At 35.2% G+C, this 25,924-nt stretch overlaps 2 protein-coding genes across 5 annotated transcripts in view; both read right to left on the reverse strand.

Moving 5' to 3' along the window:
* LOC129254811 (protein unc-119 homolog B-like) overlaps nucleotides 1-10,896 on the reverse strand; it is a 47,228-nt gene extending 36,332 nt beyond the window's left edge. Inside the window, exon 1 of the mRNA XM_064109650.1 lies at nucleotides 10,460-10,896. Coding sequence (XP_063965720.1) covers nucleotides 10,460-10,661 — 202 coding nt within the window. The 5' untranslated portion in view covers nucleotides 10,662-10,896. The remainder of the gene's footprint in view (nucleotides 1-10,459) is intronic.
* Nucleotides 10,897-17,302: 6,406 nt separating this feature from the next.
* Nucleotides 17,303-25,924, reverse strand: part of LOC129254810 (kinase suppressor of Ras 2-like) — a 38,049-nt gene continuing 29,427 nt past the window's right edge. For all 4 annotated transcript variants that reach the window (XM_064109672.1, XM_064109661.1, XM_064109667.1 and 1 more), the window contains 3 exons: nucleotides 25,650-25,790; nucleotides 25,148-25,277; nucleotides 17,303-22,263 (listed from right to left, as the gene is read on the reverse strand). In XM_064109672.1, the coding sequence (XP_063965742.1) occupies nucleotides 22,108-22,263; nucleotides 25,148-25,277; nucleotides 25,650-25,790 (427 nt within the window). In that variant the 3' untranslated portion in view covers nucleotides 17,303-22,107. The remainder of the gene's footprint in view (nucleotides 22,264-25,147; nucleotides 25,278-25,649; nucleotides 25,791-25,924) is intronic.

The raw sequence follows: 25,924 nt of genomic DNA on the forward strand, positions 1-25,924 counted from the left end.
CATGCCATATATCTCCCACACATTCATGTGCATGTATTTTTGTCCATCAGCAGACAGGTTTTTCCACTTTCAGACAAGCAAAATACCACACAATATGATATTCTATCAGTAGCCAAGCTTTCTCATCCACCCTCATGGCAGGTTTGTAGGTGTGTTCAAAGAAATTAAAGTAATGATATTATTTTTGTATTATACAGGATGCTGTGTTTGGCATTCCATAGTTGAACGTGTTGCATGTAATTCGCCCCTGCATGTAAAACGTTGTGAGCCACGATTGGACACGTGAACAAAAGTTGCACTACGTCATTACATACATGTATCCTGTCTACCGTCCTTTAGTAGTCCCCAGATACTACACAGTACATGTAAATGTGTACATGGTACAGTTAAACAGGTATGATACCAATTTCTCAAAATCATCAGCATTATCCATATCATAAGAATATTGGAGAATCACTTATTGAATGGGACATTTATAGAGCTCTATTAAATCTAGAAAAATTTTACGTGAGGCCCCACATTAATTTTCAAATTCCTTGATTAGCCTCTGTCATCATATATCTCGTTCAGCAAAAAACCCAAATTCAGCGAAATGTGGAGCGTTGTGGCCCAGTGGAATAGTCTTCTGACTTTGAAACAGAGGGCCGTGGGTTCGAATACCAGCCATGGCATTATTTCCTTCAGCAAGAAATTTATACACATTGTGCTGCACTCAACCCAGGTGAGACGAATGGGTAGCTGGTAGGAATTTATTCCTTGAAATGCCACCGCACTGTAAAAAAAAGACTAAAGCCAGGGTAATAATATCCAAGTCATTTAGAAGCGCATAGGGACGTTATGACATATGATATGCGCTATACAAGAACTGCATTATTATTATTATTATTATTATTATTATTAACCTATCCACTCTAAGCAAGCCTTTACCAATCTGAATTTCGGGATGCCCCTGTTTCATTTTTGAAACCCATTTCTCTTTTCACTTGTCTGAATGGGCCAAGTCACAAATCCAAGCCAGCCCGCACTTTTTGCAAACAACATGATTCAATTTTGCTAAATGTCACTCTGGGCTCTCTTACTGTCTTTCCTCCAGGTAATTCATTATATTTATCCATACCAAGGGTACCACAGACAGGTCAATGTTACAACAAAATGAAAATACCTCAAAAGGATAAAGTATGTGTACATACATGTACATAGATGCAATACTGTTCATCTATCCCAAATACTGCAGTATTCGGACTAGCAAGAGTGTCTCTTCAGGTTGCTTTTAACCCTAAAAGACCGGGGGCCAAATTAGCCCCTCCCCCATATTTTTCATGATTTGTCAAGTTCTCTAGAAGCTCTTACCACATTTTTTTTCTTTTGAGTCACGCACATCATTGCAGACCAAATTTGTACCCAGAGGTTTTGCTAAATTTGCTTGATTATAAAGTTTGTGCATAGCAGAAATATAAATACTACCATTATGAATTTGGTATCAAATGAAAGAGCGTATTAAGCTCTTTCACATGATTGGGATGCCGATAGGATTAAAGTATACTTCAGGTGGAATTTTCTTTGAGGAAAAAAAGTAATATGCATGCCAAATGTATTCTATTGTTTGGTGTTATATTTTCAAACATTGTTTCATAGAAATATATAAATGTCAAATCTATAATTTATATTACATTATCTATCATATGTCACCACTGTACAAAAAAAGTGCAATCTGAAATGTTTGTGTTGAGTAAGTAACTAGCACAAATATGAAATGTTTTTGTCAAGTTTTTATTTCTAATTTGTCTAAAATATGAAGATTTTTTGGGGAAAATGACACCTAAATATTTTTCAGCTCCTGATGACAAAGCAATGTGATGAAGGGGCATGACATACATGTACTAATTTGTTTGATATCAAATTTGTCATGATAGCACAAATATTTTGTAAGATACAGTAGATATTATGATGTTTGGCAAGTGTCAACTTTTCTTTGAATTTCCTGGGTGTATGCATGGACTCCATGGTGTATGTAAACTTCTGGCCTCAACTGTGTATACCGGTACCGTATACATGTAGTATCTCTTGATTTTGTGTATGTATACGATTTTCCTTTTTTGAATGCACATGTACATAATAATTGTAATCTTACCTTTTAAAGAGTGTACACTTTTTACATCAGGTTTTGTCTTTTTAGATATAGCCATCTTTGAAATGTGAAGTGTATAACTGTCGACCATTTTATCTGTACATAATCCAACCTGCAAAATATGCAATGTGGTTGTCATAAAGATTGAATTGAATTGAAGTACTGAATGTGGTCAGAATTTTTAAGGAAAATGTTTATTGATTCTTCTCCCTCCATTATTTACCTTTTTTTGTTCATGGGAAACATTTCTTATAAAAGTAATTCCCCTTAAAATAATGTGCAGGCTTGATATGTTTCTTTGCATTTTCCTGCTTTTATCAACCATCTTGATCATTGGGATAGAGTTTTCATTTAAGTTCATATGACCAGTCATCACATGTTTGTAGCAAAGTGTCTTTTTAGCCAGGGCAGAGAAATGGGTTTGACATTTACTTAAAACATTACAGGGCATACGGTACTCGATATTAAGAGACGTTGAATATTCTAAAAGCAAGTGCAGAAACATCTTTAATTGTTAACATTATTCCAGACGACACAAAAACATTTCATCAATTAAACATGTTATTTACCGTACTAACATTTTTATATTTCATGACATAAAAGCAGTATATATGTTTTCGTTGGCAAAGCAGTATTCTTGTTTCTTTATCACTTTTATTTTATATTGCTTACAAATTTTGTTGGTTGGGTGGCAGTGTTTAGGGGTTTTATATATTCTATTGTTGTTGTTTATGTTGTGTTATCAATTCTGCATGCAGTGATAAATTTTATCCACTTATTCAATATTTAAGTTAAGTGTACATGTATGTAATATTATTAATTGTTCCTTAACTATTCTATACAAAGAAAACCTTAAATATGATACAAGATGCTCCCTTTCAACTGCTTGATATTTCTTTTCATCTTTTTGATTATTAATGTGTTAAGAAAGAGGTACACCAATTATTGCTTTTTACAGGCTTTGCAAATTTCCTCATTTCATTTCCCCACTGAAAATGGAAATTGTCTACATATTTACTGAAATTTCTGAAGAAAAAATATGCTAACTGTCATACAGTGTATATCACTCATTTTAAATGCATATATCTGTCATGAACCAATAATTGGGAACTAAATTTTGTGCAAATTTCACTTAGAGCAAGCAGGGAGTTACAACAGAGACATAACAAAGTGCATTAGGCGTCTTGGATAATGGGGTTGTTCTACCATTCTTCTCTCTTGTCAATTAGCTCCCCTGGTCTTGGGTGCTTGTTAGCACCAATATAATGCAATCATACGGGACTGATCTGCAGCGGGATGGCTTACTCAGCTTGCCGACAAGTTCTCATCCTGGAGAGATTGTGACACTCGGAATCCAAGCTTATCAAGTCCTCTTTTCTTGCACTCGCTCTCAATATTCATCTCAATCTACCACTTTAATTGACAAGTCTGCCTTTCCCCGTAACTACTCCCCATCAACTCTCTACTTCATTTCAATCCCAGTACCCCATCCCAACTATGATCACCTTCTACATCTTTCCAATTTAGTTCAGACTTTATACTTTCTAAAAGTTAAAGAGAAAATTCAATCAACTGTGCTACAAAACATATAAAGCCATGATTAATCACTTCTATTCAGGTGTATCAAATTTTAATACCTGGAAAATTATAAAAACATGATCCAATCCTTAACAAATAATTCAATACAGACAAAAAGAAAACAGTACATTATATTATACAATAGGGGGTCATTTAATTTTTTCATTACTTTTTATAAAGAGGACATTGGAGTTAGCCTAATTGGAGTACAAAACTTTGAAAACATTCTCTATCATGATTCCCCTTTCCAATATGTTTTAGTTCTTTATATATACATGTACTAAGCTTGTTATTCATTCAAAACATTTATAATTCATTTTTACAAGTAGATTTTGACTCGTGATCAAATACTTGCTAAGTTGGGTATTCTTTCAATTTAAAAATGGTATTTCTTTTTAATTCAATTGCGTCTACACACTGTAGGCCAGTACAATTGCCTTGTTACCATACAGTGATTGTTTAGTTTAAAAAGTACACTGTACGTGTACAAGTGCATTGTTATTTGCGATGCTTATCATGAGAACTAGAAACTAACATGAACTGTACCATTAGGAAAGAGAAATAAATATTGATAATAAAATGTTTTGTGAGAAAGAAGAAAACCAGAATGAAATGATGATAGAAATTACACAAGAATTCCTAACTAAAAATTAGACCCACTGATCAACAAATTAAATGATCGGAAAATGGAAAGCAATTGAGCAAGGCAACAAACAATACAAAACTGTCTACTAGTAGTTTGCCTATTAAAAGAGTCATGGCTGTAACCTGAGAAACAAGATAAAACCATATACCCCCAAGATCATGTATATGTTCATGTATGTCATTTTATATGTACATGTAGGCCTAAGTCATTCTGACATACCGTTTGGAAAAATTATTTCAGTCATTTTGTGTACTGGAACAAATTATTATCTTTGCTTTAGATTTGAAATCCACAGAGGTGAGGTGAATATCTTTTTTTTTACATTTGGAAATTAATTATACTTTTAGTCTGTCAAATTTGTTAAACTTTCACCTATTTTGTTTCTATTATTTTCTTTCTTCTTTTAAAACAAATTTCTAATTGCGTAGAATTCTCCTGTAAAAAAAAAGAGTCATGCTGTACAAACGTGGTCAGTATAAACATCAGAGCCAAATCTTTCCAGTAGGATTCTTATATTTTATCGCTTATCTTCACATTTCATTATAAAAAGACTACACATTGAGGAATGTTTGGAAGCTGCTCTGAAAAAAAAACATTTATCCCCTTTTAGCAAGATAATGCTATTAAAAAGAAACAGCAATTTGACAAGGTGTCCATTATGGACAACCTATTTAAAGGCTACTGGAGTGTGCATAATGTAGATTTAAAGACACATACATGTACCGGTACATGTGGGTCTACATTGTACAATGATGTACATGTATGAATGTATAAATCATAGTCAGGAAGAAAAAAAATCCTCATGACCTTTAATTACAAACAACTTAAATTAACAGTTTAAATACATGTAGATTGATAACTGTAAAGGCCTACATCTTTCGGCTGTTCAATATCATGAATTATAAACTAAAATCATGATTGCAGCCAGTCATGTGGGCTGTATTGTGCAGCTGATTGTTTACTTATTTGCAGATCAGGTGTATGGTAGCCTGTCGTCACTATAACTATGGACCTACATGTACATGCTATATAGCACACACAAAGCACAGTCACATATTATACATATGTACACATCTCTATACAGTCAACTAGCAAGTATTTACAGCCAATGCATCACCATGGAAACAATACTGTGCTGAAGGGAATAGTCATTAAAGCACCTTACATGGTTTAAGCCCCTACTTTTGTCATTTGAATACAACTGGTAGCATGAATGCACGGCGGATCTGGGGGGGGGGGCAGATCCAGCCCATGCCCCCCATTTGAGAGGCATAGTCAAAATTTGTAATGTAAATTTGCTGTTCTAACACAAGTGTGACCCCCCCCCCTTTGAAAGCGAGGACCCTCTTCTTTTTTTCCAAATTTTTCACCTTAAATTTTGGGAGAAAATCTTCCTTTTTTTTTGCTTGTCAAATTTTCCTAAAGAGGTAAACAAAGATTGGATGGAAGGAAGAAAGAAAAAAGATAGAAAGAAAAGAATGACAAAAAGAAAGACAGCTATAGTAACAGAAAAAATGAACAAAAGAAGGAAGGAAATTTAAAGATATTAAGAGAGATTCAAAAGAAGGAAAGATAGGCAGAAAGAAAGAAAATAGAGAGGAAGAAAGCTCAAACTATCCAGTCATAGATAAAGAAGAAAATTTATCAATTTCCTTGGCTAAAAAAAATAGTTACGAAAGAAACCACGTTTATCAACATACACACAAATGCATATGTGGGACTGTCAAACAATGTATTTCAGTGTGTGCGATACAGACGATCATTCGAAACCCGATCTTTTTTAAGCATAACAGAAGTGAAAATTTCTCCTTTTACTGCTTACAATGACAGAGCTACCCCAATTTTTAGGAAATATGGACATTACAAGAATTTTCAATGATAAGAAATGTGAATTTTGACAGTTCTGTGGGAGATTTCTTCCAGAGCAAACTTCGTTCGTGCAGCAACTTAACTACATGCATTGGCTGCATGGACTAGGCGCTAGGTATGCTAGACTGCCATTTATTCTGTGTGTGTGTGTACGTCTCTGAGCTGTGTGTTTATTACAGAAAATGGCGCAAATTTTGCAATTCGAATTATAAACTTTTTTGAAAGAAGAAATTAATGATATTGCTTTTCTTTGAACTCTTTTTTATATTTTGATGGTGAAATATGGGGAATCTTTCTAAAATATAATTTCCATAGGAGAATTTTGCTTGCCCAATTCGGGCAATCAGTTTTTGTCTTTGCTTCAAAACACTTGCCCGACTCTAACTTTTACTTGCCCCGGGCAATCAGGCAAGCGCTTATGTCGCACCCTGCTGATAATACAAACATGATGTCTGTAGTTACATTTTTGGTTCTTTCTTTCAAGCGTTCTACGTGTGTTCAAGCCTTGGTGGTTTACATGTAAGGTTTTCGTTTATAATTATATATATAGTTGAGATAATAGCAGGATATGGAGAGGGCTATTGTAAGATTATACTTTTGTAAGTCTTCAAACTAACAGATGGTAATTACTCTACAAAACTTTCATATACTGATATACAAATGATCTATCGGTTAGAGTGGGTCGTTAGGAACTGTGTGCACAAGGTAATTTTGGCATGGTTTAGACTACATGTATAACCATAAAGAAACCCATGCATCATCTGTTTTATAGAATGGAGAAATTCTATTGGATAAACCACAAAAATTAATGATTTACTAGATGCATGATAATCTCATGCGTTCGGTAAATTGAATTTACCAGACGCATGAAAAAGTTTAAATGAAAATTCTAGATAGTAATGCAGAGTACTGCAGACCCTTGATGAGCCTGGACAACAAAAATATGTATCCCCCCGTGGGGGCTCTCATATTATCTTTTGATGGGGGTGTGCCTCACGAAACTCCGAAATGGGGGTCTAAGGAACTGACTGAAAGGGTAAAGAACGGGGTCTTGGGAACTAAATAGATACCGCGGTGTGTGAAAAACAGGGTCTACGGAACGGGATCGCGGCACTGTAGGTAGAGCGCTGTGCATGCGCTCGCCATGCATGGAGCGGATACTAGTTATATGTAAGGAGTTGCGAAGGCGTACGTACATGCGGTGCTCGCGCTTGACAATTTTGGCAGGGCTGAGGAACTGAGATGTCTCGTAACAGGGGTCTTGCGAGCGGGGCTGGGCGGCTTCTGAACTAAAATTTTGTTATTCAGAGTATCTAGAGAACTAAAAATTAGGTCTGAAAAAGGGGGTCATCAAAGCGGGAGGTCCCCGTACCATTAGCCTCCAGAGCTGTGTGTGTGTGTATGTCCAGGCCACGCCGGGGCGCCAGGGCCTATGGCTGCCAGCTGCCTGGGCCTGCAGTGTCTAACTTGTTGTATATATTATTAGGAAAACCTGCTGCGATGTTTACGTCGCCATCTTGTTTCCTTTTGTTCTTCGCCATGCTACATGATGCATATCGGAAGACGTAAACATCACGGCAGGTTTTCCCCGTATTTTCATAATATTTTTCTTTTTTTAAAAATGAAATCGATGTTGTATAAATGTCGTAAATGAAGTTGTTTCCCATAACATGATTTAGGGCTAGATCTTTTAAAAGGAAAGTAGAAATCTCGGGGGCGAAAATTTCAGTTATTTTCACGGTACGCACACATGAATGGGATGCAATCCCTGGCTCTGTGGAGTGTAAGCACACATTAGACAATAATTTTTACTCTCTAGGAGCCTCCTGGCTATTGAGTCTACCCACGTGATGCCACTACGTCATTAAGAAAGAAGTTATGACAGGTTCGCAGGTGTCCTAAATATTTAGTCAGGTTGCGTCCCCGATCTTGGCAAAGAGGGCTTCGTGAACCCGTTAGCGGACAAGTAGCTCACAATCTCAAATTTAGTCAAGAAGTTAGACTTACAATGTATAACGGTGTTGAGAAACGGGCCCCGGAAGAGCAATTCTCACATCATAACAGTTGTTATTGCAATTGTTTTGCATGATATTTAGAAAGCCTACTATATAGACTTTATACACATAGATCTACATCATTCCAACTAAAATAATAATTCAAAAATTTCCTCCCATTCTTTATTTTTTTATCCCAGGCAGCCAGCTTCGAAAGCGATGCTACAAAATGCCGTTTTGAGGAACAATTTATAGATAAAAAGTATTAATAATAATTTTTATCTATAAATTGTTCCTCAAAACAGCATTTTGTAACATCGCTTATTGAAGCTACGTCATAACGAAGGGGTTCAAAGGTCAAGCCTATTGTATTTGCCGGTGTTTACGAATGGATCGAGGGATCTACACGAGATCGGTCCAGTAAGAAACCTCTAAATTTTCATATTTATACGAACATTTTTTTCACACCTTCATACGCATTAGGCGTTTGAAGGTGTGAGTTTAGATAAATAAAATGCAACAAATTTATGTGATTTGTAGGTTTCAAGATGGATATCCTAGGGAAATCCATCCGTGTTTACAACCGTCGCTTAGGCATGTATTGGGAGGGTTTCAGGCTTCGTGATGAAAAAGAATATGTCAAAATATTTAAAAATATCATCACGGAGCCCTCAAGGCCTTTTATTCAAATCCACTGTTTGGGATGGACTTGATCTTTTTTTTCTGTTCCTTTTCTTCATTTTCCAATTCAGCCTTTTCCTTAGCATTTTCAGCTCATTCTATTCTGCCTTTGTTTCCTGTTTCTTATTTGCCTCTTTACTTTCACTTTCCCTCCATCCTTTTCACATCCTATTTTGCCACCTTTTAATCTTTCCCCCCTCTTTTCAATATTTTTTTCCAGGGAATAATTTTGCTTTACAAATTTGAATACATGTAGCATTTTTGGTCATAAGAGAAAAGCTCTCAACTAAGTAATGTACAGTCCTATGTAAAATATGCTAACATTTTAATATACAAAAGACTAATGCATAGCAGTCTTTCAAAAATGTGGAGCAAACTGCGAGTGCGAGGCAATCAGGGGTGTGAGTGGTCACAAATAAAAAGATCTGAAAAAAGCTGAAGAGTAGTGAAAAAGTCTGAAATAGAAAGAGCTTAGAGCTCCCATACTTTTTGAACAGAGGAAAGCCAAATATAAGCTGAAAATCTAAACAAATAAATCTGAAATCAGATAAAAATCTGAACTCTCACACCCCTGGAGGCAATACCAGGAAAATTATTCCCTGAAAAATCTTTTTATCTAAAAATAATTTTTTAACATCCCTTACTTAGTTACCTCAGCCTGGTCAGTGGATTTAATAAGATTGGACTTTCCCTTCCAGAGTTTCCTATGGTGGAGCTAATTAAATTTACAATCTTATTATTTTGAGCCGATCCGAATACCCAGCATGCCCATGCACTCTGATGCAGATTATACCGGTATGGTTGGAAGTACCCCTTATCGACCACCTAATCTTCTAAGTATCGTATCTGCGAAAATATTCTTCAATTTTACCCAGTTTTCGTCTCATTTGTGCAGAAAATTGAGCAGATCAGATTCCCATGTTTCGCTCGGCGACTCTGATTCAATCCGCGTATATATCGACGAACAACGAATACGACGATTTTACACTTGCTCATTTGCACCCGTCTTTTGAAACCGACCACCCGCGATACACTAATTTTACGGCCGATTCCTGTCACGGTGGCGAAATATTTTTACTCTTCAAAATCAGTTCAATGATGTCAACATGCTAAATGATCGTCTCACTACTTCCACTGCATGCTCCGGCACATGATTCGACGATTGACGACGGGTATTTGTTCTAAAGCCGTTTCCTATCGGATTTCTTGGTTTTTCAGCGGGGTTTGGGTTTGGTCAATACAATTTTGATTTAATTCTACTAAATTTTTTCTTTTTGTTGCTTCTTTTTTTTCTTGTAAAATCGATTCATACCGTTTCTATGGACACTGCGCCTACTCTCCCGCGCGTATCGTTTGTAATACGCAATAATTTTAACGCGCGCAAGGTCGTCGGTTTCAAAAGAGGTGGTCGATATGTGGTAGTCTCACCATACGGCACTACCAGTACCAGGTCCAGGTATATTTACCAATACCACGTCCATGGCATGAGTCTTTTTTTTTAGTAGACTTTAGTCTTTAATTAAACTAATGACATCCACTCACGTTACGTGTAGCTGTACTTACTCTCTGTGCAGTCTTTCAACTTTAGAACATCCTCTGGTGTGACGAATTCCTTTTGTAGAAGCTCCTCTTCAGTAACTGTTTCTTCAGAATGTGAATGAGCTTTCTTTTCCTTGGCTTTCCTCTGCAAGAAGCCACCTCCTTTCTTCTTACCCGAGGCAGTGCCACCGCCGCTCGCTGGTGGTTTCGCTGGTGAGTTGCTCATCTTGTAATGTAAAATCTGAGCGATGAGAGCTTCAAAATAGTCCAATATTCCTCTTTTGATCACCTTCAGATGTAGGCTAAGACTTGGGGCTCCTTTACCAACGGAATGCTAGGTGAATTTAGGTTGAAAAATTGAAAAGGCTATTGAGTTGCTATGTCATTGCACAAGCTAAGGTGTCGCTCCTTGAAGCCGTATTTTCACAATAGCGCGCGCATAAATTGCAAAACGTACGCGTACGGGTGCGTTGACTTTACAGGCGATGTTTAGTGGTCAATCCATGGGCATGGCCATGGACCTATACATATCCATGGTCAATCACAGAGATGAATGAAATCCACCTCTAATAATTATGTTCTCAATATAATTATAGGGCCATATGTAGATTCTAGTACAACTACCCTCCAGGGCCAGGGCGCCCTATAACCATAGGTTGATCCAAGAGGCCCCCCCCCCCCCATTGGCGAAGGCCGGGGGGGGGGGGGGGGAGAAAAAAAGAAAAAGAAGGGAAAAGAGAGGAGATAAGAGAATAGGAAAAATAAGAGGAAGACGATTGAAAAAAACAAGAGGGGAAAATTTGGAGAAAAAAATCATGTCACCGTAAATTTTCGCTTGCGCTTGTTCAATATCTTGTTCAATATGGAGCTCATATAATATCATGTTTTGAAGTCAATATACAAAATATATTTTGGCTCAGAAATCGAACATTCATTATTTTTTTTAATTCACAAATTGATTTTTTTAAAGTGCTTTGTAAAAATGTCAGTTTTATTTCCGAATATTAATATTTTCGCACGCTCGCAAAATTTGATTTGTCAGGTACCTATTATTTTCGTGTATTCCATAAGTTCTCAAAATATCCCTATTCAGGTCTATTTGTCAAAAAGTGTCAGCTGGTGAGTTATGTATATCTCAATATTAATTCTTTATTTAACAAATTTAGAGTCCCTATTTCATGACGGTTTATCAAAAATTTCGGCTAGAAATTTTCGCTCACATTAATTGTTCAAAATATATTAACTCATGCATCCTATTCATAATTACAAAAGTGCTTGAAATGTTTAGTTTTCAGGCCATAATATTAACAGATTTCGCGCTCTCATAGGCTTATTGAATTTATTAATAAGATATTAATTCAATAATCAAATTGTCCTTTTTTCAGAATGGAATATCGACAAGTTTCATCTCGCACGTAGGAAGAGATATAGGAAAATAGTCATCATTTTCATATGATGACAAAATGTTCTTAGAAGGTCCCGGTCCTATGTCAAAACTTAAAGCAATGATGATAAAAAAATGTAAGCTCTTTATTAATAAAAAAATAAATTGCAATCCACATCCACATCATAATTTTCTTACAAAGTCCTTAAAATATAGAGCTTAAATTGACCCTTTTTCAGATCAGAATATCAAAAAATTTCGGCTCGCGCTTTGCGCTCGGATTATTTATGTAGAAAGATCACAAACTTTACTCATCCTTTTCATGATTTACAAAACATGAATAGAGTGTCCCGTTTGTAGGTCTAAATCTCGAAATGTTCCGCTCGCGCTTCGCGCACGCATAAATTGTTTAGATATATACCTATCCTGTTCACGATTACAAAATGTGCTTGGAATTTCTATTCTTTTCGTAGAAATGTCAAAAATTTTCAGCTCGCGCTTTGCGCTGGCATTATTTGATTGTTCTGGTCCCAGAACCCATGTGGGCTACACCCTACACCGAACTCTCTGGAGCAGGCTTTCTTGAAGTCAACAAAAGATCAATACAGCTTATTTTGCACCACGTGCATAAAATCTATTACAATAGATCGAATCACTATATTGGATCAAATTTTAATCTAGTTACCGATTTACATAACTATAATACAAGAAACAGTCATTTCAACTTTTGCTTACCAGAAAGGGTAGGTAGTATTGGTAACTCCTTTTATTACAATGCTATAAAACATTGAAATTCCCTTCCCAGTGATATAAAGGAAATGGGAAACTTTTTGCATTTTAAAGGAAATTGAAAGAATATCTTTCACTTGAGAGTCAAAGAGAAGATGCAAATGATATGTTATACGATTGATTTAGCCTGAATACTGACCACGTTCTTTTCTCTTCTCTACCAGGTATTATTATTTATTTTACATAGTTTGATTGAAGTTTTTCTAACGATATGTCCTTCTATTCTTTCTATTTTTTTCTTCTCTTCCTTCTATTCTCTTCTTCGTGTTGTTATTGCTGTCGCTGGTTTTGCTGTTGTTCTTCTCCTTATTCTTTTTCTTCCGTAATTCTCCTTCTTCTCCTCCTCCTCCTCCTCTTCTTCTATTCCTCCTCCTCCTTCTTCTCCTATGTCTTTTCTTGCTCTTCTACTTCTTCGTTCTATTTTTGTATATATCATCTTTATATCTTATTTATTGGTAATAGTAAATTCTTATTTATTTATTATTTTTTTAAATATGTAAATACTAAATAGTATAATTTTACCATTTTATTATCGTAATTCTATATATCGAGGACCCCACTAGAAATAAGCTTTCGAGGGTCATCCTGTGCAAGCCTGTTGTTTTTAATGCTACTGTATATGTGTTATGGTGACTTGCCAAATAAAATCAATCAATCAGTTGAAATATGTAACGTCTTCATGGCTAACTGCAAGCAGTTCTTAACAGGTCACTTTTCGATCAGATCAAAACGTATATAAAAATTTCTGGTCGCGCTTCGCGCTCGCAGTAATTATTTAATTGCACATCTATTCAGGATCACAACTATTGCCCAGAATTTAAGGACAAAATAAATGAAATTTCAAAAAGTTTAGCGCAAGCTTCGAGCTCGCACTTATAAATAAGGCTCAAGAGATTATAATATATTTATGTTGATTTATAGGAATAAAGCTAAGAAGTGACTATTAGGACTACCTTTCAAAAAAATCAACTTCGAGCGGCCGATCAGGGAAAATATGGCTGAAAAAAATTCCCTCCCCTCCCCCTATTGGCGAAGACTAGATCCGCCCCTGTATAACTACATGTAGCTAGGCCAAATCACTCCCCTTCTCTAAGACAAATCCCATTTTTATTTATTCATGATTATTATCATTTATCATTATTATTATTATCATTTTTATTACTATTATTATTATTATTATTATTATTATTATTATTATTATTATTAATCATGATCATTATTCCATTTGTGATCGTTATTATCTTTATCTTTTTCTTCTTATTGGCCTCATCTTCAGCATCATTCTTCATCTTCTCATTTCTCTTTCATTCTTATGAGGTTATGAGGACGATTTTTATTATTTATTACAGTAATTGTTTTTATCGTTAACATAATTTTCATAAGTTATATTGCTATTATTTTTTGTATATGAAACTATTATTGACCATGATATTCATGAAAATCATTGTTCTTATTTTCATCCTTATTATTTCAAATTCAACATTGTTATATCTATTACAGGGGCGGATCCAGCCTTCGCCAATGGGGGGGGGGCGGAATTCTTTTTCAGCCATATTTTCCCCGATCGGCCGCTCGGAGATGATTTTTGGTTTCTTTGAAGGGGTAGTCCTAATTAAATAGTCACTTTTTAACTTTATTCTTATGAATAAACATGAATATATAATATCATAGGCCCTAATCCTTATTCATATAATGCGAGCGGGAGCAAATTTTTTTTGGAAACCTTGTGTATTTTTTCCTTAAATTTTGAACATTCTGGGCAATGTTTGTTATCCTGAAAGATGTGTATGCAAATGAATAATTACTACGAACGTGAAGCGCGAGCAGAAATGAACTGATGGAAAACTGTTAAAGACTGCTTGCAGTTAGCCATGAAGACGTTAAATATTTTAAAAATCAAATAATGCGAGCGCTGAAATTTTTTGACATTTTTACCTAAGGAATGGAAATTATAAGCACTCTGTGTAAATGAAACAGAATAGGTATATAACTAAACAATTGATGCGAAGCGCGAGCGGAAAATTTCGAGATTTTAGACCTACTGAACGAGACACTCTGTTCAAGTTTTGTAAATCATGAAAAGGATGAGTAAGTGGGGATCTTCCTTACATTAATAATGCGAGCGCAGAGCGCGAGCAGAAATTTTTTATATACGTTATGAACTGATCGAAAAGGTACCTGTTAAGGACTGCTTGCACTTAGCCATGAAGACGTTACATATTTCAACAATCAAATAATGCCAGCGCAAAGCGCGAGCTGAAATTGACATTTCTACATAAAGAATGTAAAATTTCAATCAATTTTTGTAATCGTGAACAGGATGGGTATATAGCTAAACAATTGATGCGAGCGTGAAGCGCGAGCGGAAAAAAAATCGAGATTTAGACCTAAAAACGGGACGCTCTATTCATGTTTGTAAATCATGAAAAGAATGAGTAATAGGGAATCTTCTTACATTAATAATGCGAGCACAAACCGCGAGCAGAAAATTTTTGATATTGTGATCTGAAACTGGACAATGATTTAAATAGAGATCAAGTTGAGTATCTGAATAAACATACGCGCGCGTGTTTCATATTTAGACCTATAGATAGGCATTCTAAATACATCTTTTATCGTGAAAATAAAAGCGAGCACGAAGCGCGAGCTTAAACTATTTGATATTCCAATCTAAACCGAATCAATTTCAGTTCTATATTTCAAGCACTTTGTAGGAAAATTGTGAGGTGGATATGGATCGCACTTAATAAAGAGCTGATATTTTTCATATTTATTACTTTGAGGACCGGGATATCCTTAGGACATGCATATGAAAGTGACTATCTTCCTATTCCTCTTGCTCAGCGCGAGATGAAACAAAAGGGACAATTCAATTATTAAATAAATATCTTATTCATTAATGCTTAATGAGGGCGCGAAATCTAATTAAATTATGGCCTGAAAACTGGACATTCCAAGCACTTTTGTAATTATAAATAGGATGCATCAGTATTTTCAGTATATTTTAACCATCAATGCGGGTGCAAATCGCGAGCCAAAATTTTTGATAAACTGTCAAGAAAAGGGCATTTTCAGTAGTTTGTTATATAATCAATATTGAGACATACATACATGTAACTCGCCAATCAAATCCGAGCGTGCAGCGCTAGCTGATACGTTTTGACAATCAGACCTAGAAAGGAATATTTTGAAAACTTTATGGAATACACGAAAATAAAAGGTATATACCTGATAAATCAAAATTTGCGAGCGCACAGCGCGAGCAGAATATGTTAATATTCAGACATAAAACTGACATTTTTATAGAGCACTTTAAAAAAAATCAATTTGTAAATCACACAAAATAATTAAAGTTTGATTTCTGAGGTGAAATATGTTTTGTATATAAAAAATTGACTTCCAAACTTGATATTCAAACTCCATATTGAACAAGATATGAAAATCACCTAACAGGCACAGTGCGAGGGTGAAGCGCGAGCAAAAATTTTATAGTGACATGAAAGATTCTTTTTATTTTCGAAGTGTTCCCCTCATCTTATTTTATTCACTCGTCTTCCTCCTCTTCTTTTTTCTCCTCTCTTTTCCCCCTTTTTTCTTTCTCTCTCTCTCTCTTTCACTCTCCTTGGTCTCAACTACTATCAGGAAAGTGGTTGAATTATTTGGATTTTCCCTGAGCATTAATCGAAGGTACTTTGAGGGATCATGGGTTAATGTTTATGGGTGTAGTTTTTCGGGAGGGTAGTTGTCCTGGGAGTGATTGTCCTGGAGGGTATTAGTTGCCCCGGGGGTAGTTGTCCTCCAGAGGGCATATTCATGAAGACATGCATATATAGAACTGGTTCAAATCTTTGAATTGTCATAATTCCTTGTCTGATTTGGATCAATTTTTCAGTGTTCTGTTCATTCAGTTGATATAACTGTATCAGATCTAAATCTATGAGAGTGACATGCATCCTTCGTTTTGTAGACTTTCTCATGACATAAGTGTTTACTGCAACTACTTTATCTTTTCTTCTTCTTCCCATTTCCCTTCTCCGCCTCCTTCTTCCTCTTTTAGTTCTTCGTCTCCTTATCTTTCTTTTTTTTCCATATTATTCTTCATATTAATCATTGTCACCATCATCATTACCACCATCAGCATTATCATCATCATCAAAATTACCAAGATCATTACCACCATTGCTACTATCATCATCAGCATCATTACCAACATTGTAATCACCACCACCACCACCACCATCATCATCATCACTATCATGATACTGTAATCATCACCACCATAATTATTACAAATATTTACAAACCATTTCCTTACTATACATCATTCTTAGGAATAGAAATCCAAAAACAGATTTTCATTTTTTCTTATTTTAATTATGAAGTTGTCATTGCTTGTTGTCATCTCAGCACCTGCGATGTCGTTATCATCAGGAACAAGATTTTATTTAAAATCTACAATTATTTATTTCATCACATAATGTCTTTATACATGATCATTATCATCTTGCATCCTTTTAGGTGTTGTCATGTCATATTCAATTTATAAACATGCCTCATTTTTAGATCAAAGTAAAACATTGTGTTGAGGTTACACTATATAGACAATTACATTGAGTGGAGGAGATACATGGCTTGCACATACTATAAATAACCAAAGTGACAGGACACATACATATAGAAAGGGGGGAGTGAAATCTCTTTATGAATGATGTATTGTGTTTGAATGTAATCTAACATAAATACTGCTAGATATGCCAGACAGTCCTTAAATGTTTGGTATATACACTTTCTGAATTACGTACCAAATCACGGTTCACACAAAGATTATATATTTCAGATGTGACATAAGATATGATATCAGTCAGTGATATCTGATAACCCCAAAATCAAAGATTAATATTCAGTATGAAAATGAAAGTATATACATGCAACTCTAAATTCTGTTTGAAATGCATGATTTGAAGGATTGTCCAATATTTCTTAAAGTTAGACCCTTAATGGAAACCATGATTTTCCCTAAACTGTCATGTCCATCTGATGTATCTTCAGTAGTACATCTGTGTTAATGAGATAGAAACTAACGAAAATAAAAATAAACCGACATTTAACTTACCCAGGGGTGAAATCATTTGATTATAAGTAATCAAGAGAGTAAAAACTTAGTTAAAGCTTTTATTTCACCTATATTTTTTATGAACAAACGTTTGCAATGAATCCCCCAAAATGACCTTTGAAATTGGCATATGGTATCAAATATATTTCAAATCTACAACCATGGTTTGATTCAACCATTGCTCAAACTTAAAACAAAGCTTACCCAACATTGACTTGATGGGAAATATGCACAGATTTTAAACAATGTGTAAAAAATTTTCAATAAAATTTGCTGTTTACCTAAAAATGTACCCAAACATATATATTCCCCTTCTCAAATATTTGGTATTTTGATACTCAACCATGCATTTGGATCAAGGAATTTTGGCATTTTCTAGTAAAGTTCATGATAAGTATGAAGAATTATATCAACTTATCACATCAAATTTCAGTGTTGATAATTTGAATGTTTGGGGGGTTAAAATTGAAGCAAATAGAACCATGCCATAATTCAATTTTACCCTTACTAGGCATTAATGAAAATAAGAATGAAATCCATATATAGAATTAAAGTTCATATCACAGGAGATGTGATAATATTTGTTTATTCAACTATTTCCATGTCAAAACACAAAATTACAAATATCTTATGTTTGTGTGTATGTGTATTATGATTGAAGTACAGAACTATGCATATTGTCTATAATGCAATATATTTGTTGTAAATAAATCAAAATACATACATCATGTACATTTCACAGAATTTAAATACTAGGGTGATATATCAGAAATATAATATCCATACATAAACAGAAAAATAAAACTCTCAATTTCTTTCAATTAATGCACAAATACACAAATATTTCAACATAATACATCACATTGGGTTTCTTATCACACTCGAGTTTGAATAATAATTTTTAAAATTGAAAATTCGAGACAAATGATGACCCCTTTTTAAAAAGGGTTAGATTACGAGGTTCATTACCAACCCCCTTTACAAATATTATTATTGCCAGTAGCATTTTTACTTGGCATGATTCCAGGCAGTTCGCTAATTCAATAATATTTCAAGTCATTATGAAGAATATATTTAGTAAACATATAACATAAGAAATGAAACCAGATAGACGTAGATCACATAAAGCACACAAACACACAGTTGGTGAACAAGTGGAACCCGAAAGAAGAATTATATAAAATTATAAATACAGATAAAATACAGATAGGTATTAAAAAGAGCATACAATTATAAAAGGGCATTGCTACTAAAGATGTACAATTAAAATCTTTGAAATCATGTACAATCCTAAAAAGATTTTTTTCCTCATCTAAAAAGTTATGACACAAGAAGAGTTGTTTTGATGATAATTGTCATCTCCCCTCCTATTGCAGGTGGCGTTAAAAAAAACATTTCAAAGTTTATAAAGGTACAACTTTTGGGACAGATTGTATGGAATTATTGAAAATTATGTGTAGTCTCACATATTAGGGCAATTACGAGACAAAATATTCTTAAAATATACAAAAGTAGGTAAAAATTTTCAGAAAAACTTAAAACTGTTATTCCAGTCATAACACTTTATCTTTGGAATGGCAATTAAAGCAATGATGTTGTCAAACAAAACATCCATCTTGAGACATCTACCAATGTCAAGCATGCATTATCTTTACTTGTATTTTTTCATGTTTGATAAAATATCCAATACATCAAAGGACTTCTCCCACAGAACTAAATAGTTAAGATCATCATATACCATGATATACCATGACATAGTATTGATAGAGAATATCATCTTGTTACAGTATAGTACAAATGAACATTAAATGTTGACATTTTTCTTGTACTTTAATAAACATGTATTATGATTGACAAAGATATTGAAAGAAGTGTTTCCGTAAGCCTTGCTTAGGAAACTTTCATATGAGGGAAATGACATGATTTCCTGAAAAACCTGCAAATTACAAACTAGGCCCAATGACGACTTTATTTGGGGGGAAATTAAAATATTCAGTTAGTAATTTTTGAAGAATGTTTTAGTTTTGGTTGATGAAAAAAGATACAGAGACTACCAACATGCTTTGAAAATAGATATCTTTAAGTATTTTTATATTGTTTAAGAAAATAAAGAAGTATTAAATCTCAACTGGAATGAAATTCTGCCCTGTATTGTATAACAGACAGACATACAACAGGAACAATGAGTTAAATACAGCTTGTATTTTTAAACAAAAAAGAAAAAAGATACTTTATCTATTCATTCAATTCAAAGAATAATACATGTATCATATCTTTGAATGTTTATAAATCTGGATACTAGGATCTCTACAAATCGTTTGATTGAAAAACTTAAAGTAAACTAGATTTTCATTTTCTGGTCTACCAACAGGGTATGGGGGGGGGGGTGGTCACACAGCTCCACAAAAAATACCAAACAAATATACTTCAGTAATCAAAATCTACTTTGAATGATAGATTAGAGAGAGCAGAGAGAAGAGAAGGGAGAAAATGAAAATAGAAAAATATTGATGCAATATTAAAAGACTATGAAAATAGTTTACCCACATAAAATGACATAAACGTCAGTCAAATAATAGCAACATAATACAATTAAATATGTAATAAAATTTCATATTGATGATAAAATATCTCAATGCCAGGCCAGCTGGTATAACTCTCAAGAAATAGACAGAAAGGAATGAGTCAGTATTTAAAAAAAAAATAAGAGAAAAAAAAAAAAAGAAGCAAAATACATGGAACAACATGGTAAACTGACTAACAATAAAAATATGCAAAATATTCAAAATAAGATCAACAGATAACCTTATCAATATTCCATGTACATAAAAGACACTTTTCTTGTTAAAAGATGTTTTTTGTTAAGTCCACTTTTTGAACAGATATACATTGATGATTGCCTGATTCACACTTGTAAATAGTGCGAAAAACAAAACCTTTACAAAGATGGGTAATAAAATAGCCTTATGGGTACAATACCAAATTATCCACCAGCACAGAAGTGAAATTGATATTTGTGAAAGTTGTATTTCTTTAAGAAGCAAAGTATTTCATATTTATCATAATAATCTTTTTTTGTACAGTGTATATCAACTAGCAATTTATGAGCGCTGACAAAGACACAAAGAAGATATTGACTTCAATTATATTGCCTGACTTCCCTTACAAAGAAAAAAGTTTACACTTTTGTCGGCAATCATACAAATTTTAGTGGGAATCTCACCTAAAATCTCAGAAAATAATGTCAATGACTGAACACAATAAGCAAGATGCAACTCGTTTTGATACAGATAAACCTACAATAATGACACCATTCTAAAAGCCAGTCTGTGGGGCTGTGTTAACTTGTAAAAAAAATCAAAATCAAATTCAAACTTCTCAAAATCCTGAGGGATTAGGAGAGTGTACTCCTGGAATGTGTTGACTGGTATTTTAGTATTTCCTCGGCAGTTGAAAGATAAAGGTTCAGAGTTTCGCAAAGTACACGCCAATTTCTTGATTTCGGAATTTCACAGTATTAAGAAAATTTTATGCTATGTGGATAACCTGTGATCAAGCATGACATCTATGCAAATTTTTAATAAATAGACATGCAAACAAGACTGACTTGTTAAATGAGAAAGGTCAGTTACCTTATTTTTCTTTCAATTTGAGATTTTATCATGTGATTATTAAATTTTAAAATGAGTTGCACCAAACTATTTTGAAGAACCCTCTCAGGTGTTTAAAGTAAACTTGTTTAACATAAAGAGCCAGCATCGTTTATCTTTACCAAACTTCACTGGCTGCAGACGTTCTTCTTGAGCCACCAACAATGATGGCTACCGAAACTGAAGCAGCCGAGCAAGACGAATGGCAAGGATTGTGCTTTCAAGACTTACTAGTCTTCAAACTAAACACATTGGCATTTAACCGATAAAGAATAGGTCAATAGATTGGAGTAGCTTGCTCATGTTGGGTGTCTGTTCAGAATACATCCCAAAACAATAGTCTGGAGTGGAAGGATAGAACAGAATCATCAAGAATCAGCACTTGAGTTTCCAATGAAGAAACTAGATTGAGAAGGCTATTTCTTTGAGGACTGTCCTTGATCCATAGGATGTGGCATTTCTCTGGATTCATTTCATCAGATTCCCTGGGTTGTCTTCCAAGATTGCCAATGTCACTGTCTTCACTGAAACACTTTGATCAGCTCCTACAAGATGAACAAAGGTCTTTAGAGACTTCATAGATATCCCATGAAGCCACAGATGCCACCTACCCTAAACCTTCTAGTCATGCAGGTGGCTTTAATTGTACAACAGACTGAACAATAAGACAAGTCTCTCTCTTTGCCATTGCCGCAATGTCAGTATTCCGCCAGTAATTGTGGCGATTTCCTGTTCATCATAAGACTGATTCAGCTGAGCGGGATAGATGGAGCGGGTGGGAGGGGCTTCGGTGTAGACCTTTCTTCTTTGGTAGTCTCAGAATGGTTTTCCTTATTTGTGGGAAGATGGGGCGGCTATCTGGCGCATATGACCAACACAACATTAGGATCTCCTACAAATGAAAACAACAAATTCAAATCAGGTTAAAATTCTCTCGTTTACACATCAACTCAGTTCAGGTTTAGCTCAATGCCGAAAGGTACTTCTAATTTCTTCATTTATTCTCAAATATTTATAGAGTTGCCTGATCAGCATAAAAAATTAAAACATGAAAACATAGCATACAAGGACATAATGAAATTGCAAAGCATTATGAAAAAACAAATTCTATGGGATATTGATGGCATGATATAAACAGTGACATTAAACAATCTATTCTTCCTCAGGACTCTGTCTAGTTCTTAATTAAAACTTGTGAAAATGAAAATAACTCTTAATAAAAGAACTCGTATGAAAATGAATGGATAATATGTAGGACGAGTTGTTAAAACATAAGGCGAGAACACAGAAATGCCATCTCTGGGCTGGTAAAAGAAGTAGCAGAGGAGCAGATGTTGGTTTCCTTGTATAGCATGGCCCAGCAAGGAAGATGACTAGGATGGGAAATAGCCATGCAATTAGACATCAAGTGGAAGAAACTCCTTTACTCATGGTCACCAGAAATGCTCAAGTTTTACTTGAATTCAATACAAGACACTCTTCCCTCGCCAGCCAACTTCAAAATCTGGAACAAACAGGCACTTGGAGTATGTGCATTGTGTGGATACAACAACTGCACCATGATACACATATTCAACTGCTGTCAGTACTCACTGCGAACAGGAAGGTACAACTGGAGACATGATACAGTCCTACGGGAGATACTGCACCAAGTGACTCCAGCCATCCTTCGAGCAAGAACACAGGCAAAAGATGGCACATGCAGAGGCATTGCCTTCAAATCAACTAAAGGCACACAATACAATAATGTAACCTGGATGGGGACAAAGAAACAAAAACAAATCCAGAACTGGAAGGTGGTATGGGATGAAGACAAAATACCCTTCCCTCCAGAAATAGTCACCACGTCAAGTAGACCAGGTGGGTGTTTCATAAAGCTGTTCTTAACCCTAATTCTCCCGGGGGGGGGCCATTATGGCCCCCCCCTCGACAATTTTTGCGATATATCTGCTGCGCAAAATTTTTTGACCTCGCCGCTCACTGACTTTTTACTTTCAAGTCTCGCGCAAATTTTGAGCCCAAATTTGTGACGCCCGAGTACACGGTTACGACATTACGCAACATTATGTAAGTGCATGTCAGAGCCAAAATTGCTCATAAACGTGATTTCATTTACAAATCAAATGCAAATTGTGTATTTAGCCAAAATTCATAAATGTATCATTATTTCTACTTTTACTGATTAAACTTAATTAATTTTGCCTTGTTTATGATCAGAATTAAGTCTGGAACAATTTCCATTGAAAAAACAATAAAAAACAAAAAGTAAAAAAACAAGGAAATACATAAGAAATTCATAAAACAATAAAATACATAAGAAATTAATTTCCAAACTGAAGTTTTTTTAATTGCGATTGTTAAGAATGCTACAAAGAATATTTTTACCAAAAATTAGCATTCTAGAAGCTTTATTTAGTGAATTAGAGCAAAAAGTATGATTTATGCATAAATTTGCATAATTAATTCATATAAAATAAAATCTCATTATTTTGGAAAATTTTACCATACAGCCTTGTAGATTACATCGCACACTACCAGCGTGCAAATTTTTGCGTCGCTCGCGCGATCGGCGGCCGAGATCTTAAGGGGGGGCCATAATGGCCCCCCCCCGGGAAGGACAAGAATCAAAATACCCTGGGAGAGTTAGGGTTAAGTTAAGAGCGACTTTAAGAATGACTGGTGATCCTTTCTTGTGGTAAATGGTATATTCATTAGCAAAGGTTTAGCGCGTAAGAAAGGATCACCAGTCGTTCTTAAAGTCGCTCTTAACTTGCGAACAGCTTTATGAAACGGCCCCCAGATATTATAATTTATTCACCTTCAATGAAGGTAGGAATAGTTGTAGAACTGACAGTCCCAGCAGAGGAGAACATGGCTCAAGCAAACCTCAGAAAGAAGTGCAAATATGAGGATCTCATCAGAGAATGAAAAGAAGCAGGATGGGAACTTGTTTACTTCCCAGTTGAAGTGGGATCTAGAGGTTTTACCAGCCAATCACTGAGAACCTGCCTCAAGTTCCTTGGCCTGACAAAAAAGGAAATCAAGGTTGCACTGGATGCTGTGTCAAGAGTGGCACTACGGTCTACATATTCTTTGTGGCTGTCAAGAAACAACAAGACCTTCGGAAGTTGGGAGCTAATCACAAGACCATATATCCCTCCGATAGGAGAAATCCAGGAGGCCCAACCCAACTAAAATTGACATGAAGGCTAGGTATATACTCCCTGTGACCAGTCATGCCTTGAATGGAGGCTGCATTCATTTCGCCATATTCCATAATGCAGATCCTACCTTGCAGTTACCAGTCTAGGTGACTGCCTGGTAAAGTAGGGGCATTGACTTGGCACGCTGGTGGTATTTAATATCACTAGTGATACCTAGCCTTACCAGACATGACCAATCATACTGAAACAACAAGATGTCCTGAGAGTTCCAGCAGCTAGAGAGGGAGGGTTCCCGGGACCAAAGCGCTCAACCCATCGCCACCCGTCCCAAGTCGGGGGTGGCTGCTAGGGAACATGTTAGAAAGACACAGGATAGAGCATTAACCTGGGCTTGATGATCTCAACAACATCGAGGCTGTGCGTGTTTCTAACCAACACTGATGCAGATCAAGCCAGGAAGCGGCCAGACCAGGCCATGGTTTTTCAATCTAAACAGTGATAACCAATTTCAACCTGGGGAATAATTTTCACCATACCCTCAAAAGCAGTCAAAATTTACCTTCTAGTATATATCATCTTGTTTGGGCTACTAATAAAAAAAGGATAACATACCTTAACATCCCTGGAAGCTTGTAGGTGATTGAGTGGTTGTTTTAAGCCTTTGCCAACTTGCCATATGACCGTCTCTACTGGCTGTTTGTGGAAAGGCCATTCTCCTCCTAACAGTTCATACCATATTGTCCTGATAAAAAATAATGATAACAATAATCTGGTTATTTACAAGACACTTAAGTCATACATTGTAAGTGTCTAAACACTTACAGATTTATTATTACCCTTGCCATTTGATTCCATCAGTCATTCCCGCACATGATGTATGCATACTCTCCACTTGTGGAAGGTATTTCAGCCAGTCACAATGCTGGAAAAGCTACAATGACTTTCACATTCTAAGTAGCTTGTTTGCACCCATTTTTTTCTTTTCTTCTTTTCAATCCCAACTTTGTATCCTTTTTTCTTGATGCCCTTTCATACACCTGTCACATTCTTGTAATAAATACTATTCTTTCTTTTTTTTGGGTAACAGTTAGCATCTCTAGTAACAAGTTCTTACCCAAAGGCATAGACATCAGATTTCTCTGAGAAAGGTAGTTCCATATCTTGGTTTCTATCAGTGTTGATACTGAGTGATGTAATGAGTTCAGGAGCCAAGTAACATAACCATCCATCTGGAATTACTAAAGTATCTGTCCTCCTGGAATAAAAACAAATAGAAAAGATTATGAATGTGAGATATGGTCTACAGAGAGAAATTAACGATTTAAAAGGTGTATCTGGTGACCAACCACCTAAAAAAAAATCACAAGAATACTGCATACAGGAAATCAA

The sequence above is a fragment of the Lytechinus pictus genome, chromosome 2 (genome assembly GCF_037042905.1).
Source record: "Lytechinus pictus isolate F3 Inbred chromosome 2, Lp3.0, whole genome shotgun sequence".
NCBI classification, from domain to species: Eukaryota; Metazoa; Echinodermata; class Echinoidea; order Temnopleuroida; family Toxopneustidae; genus Lytechinus; species Lytechinus pictus.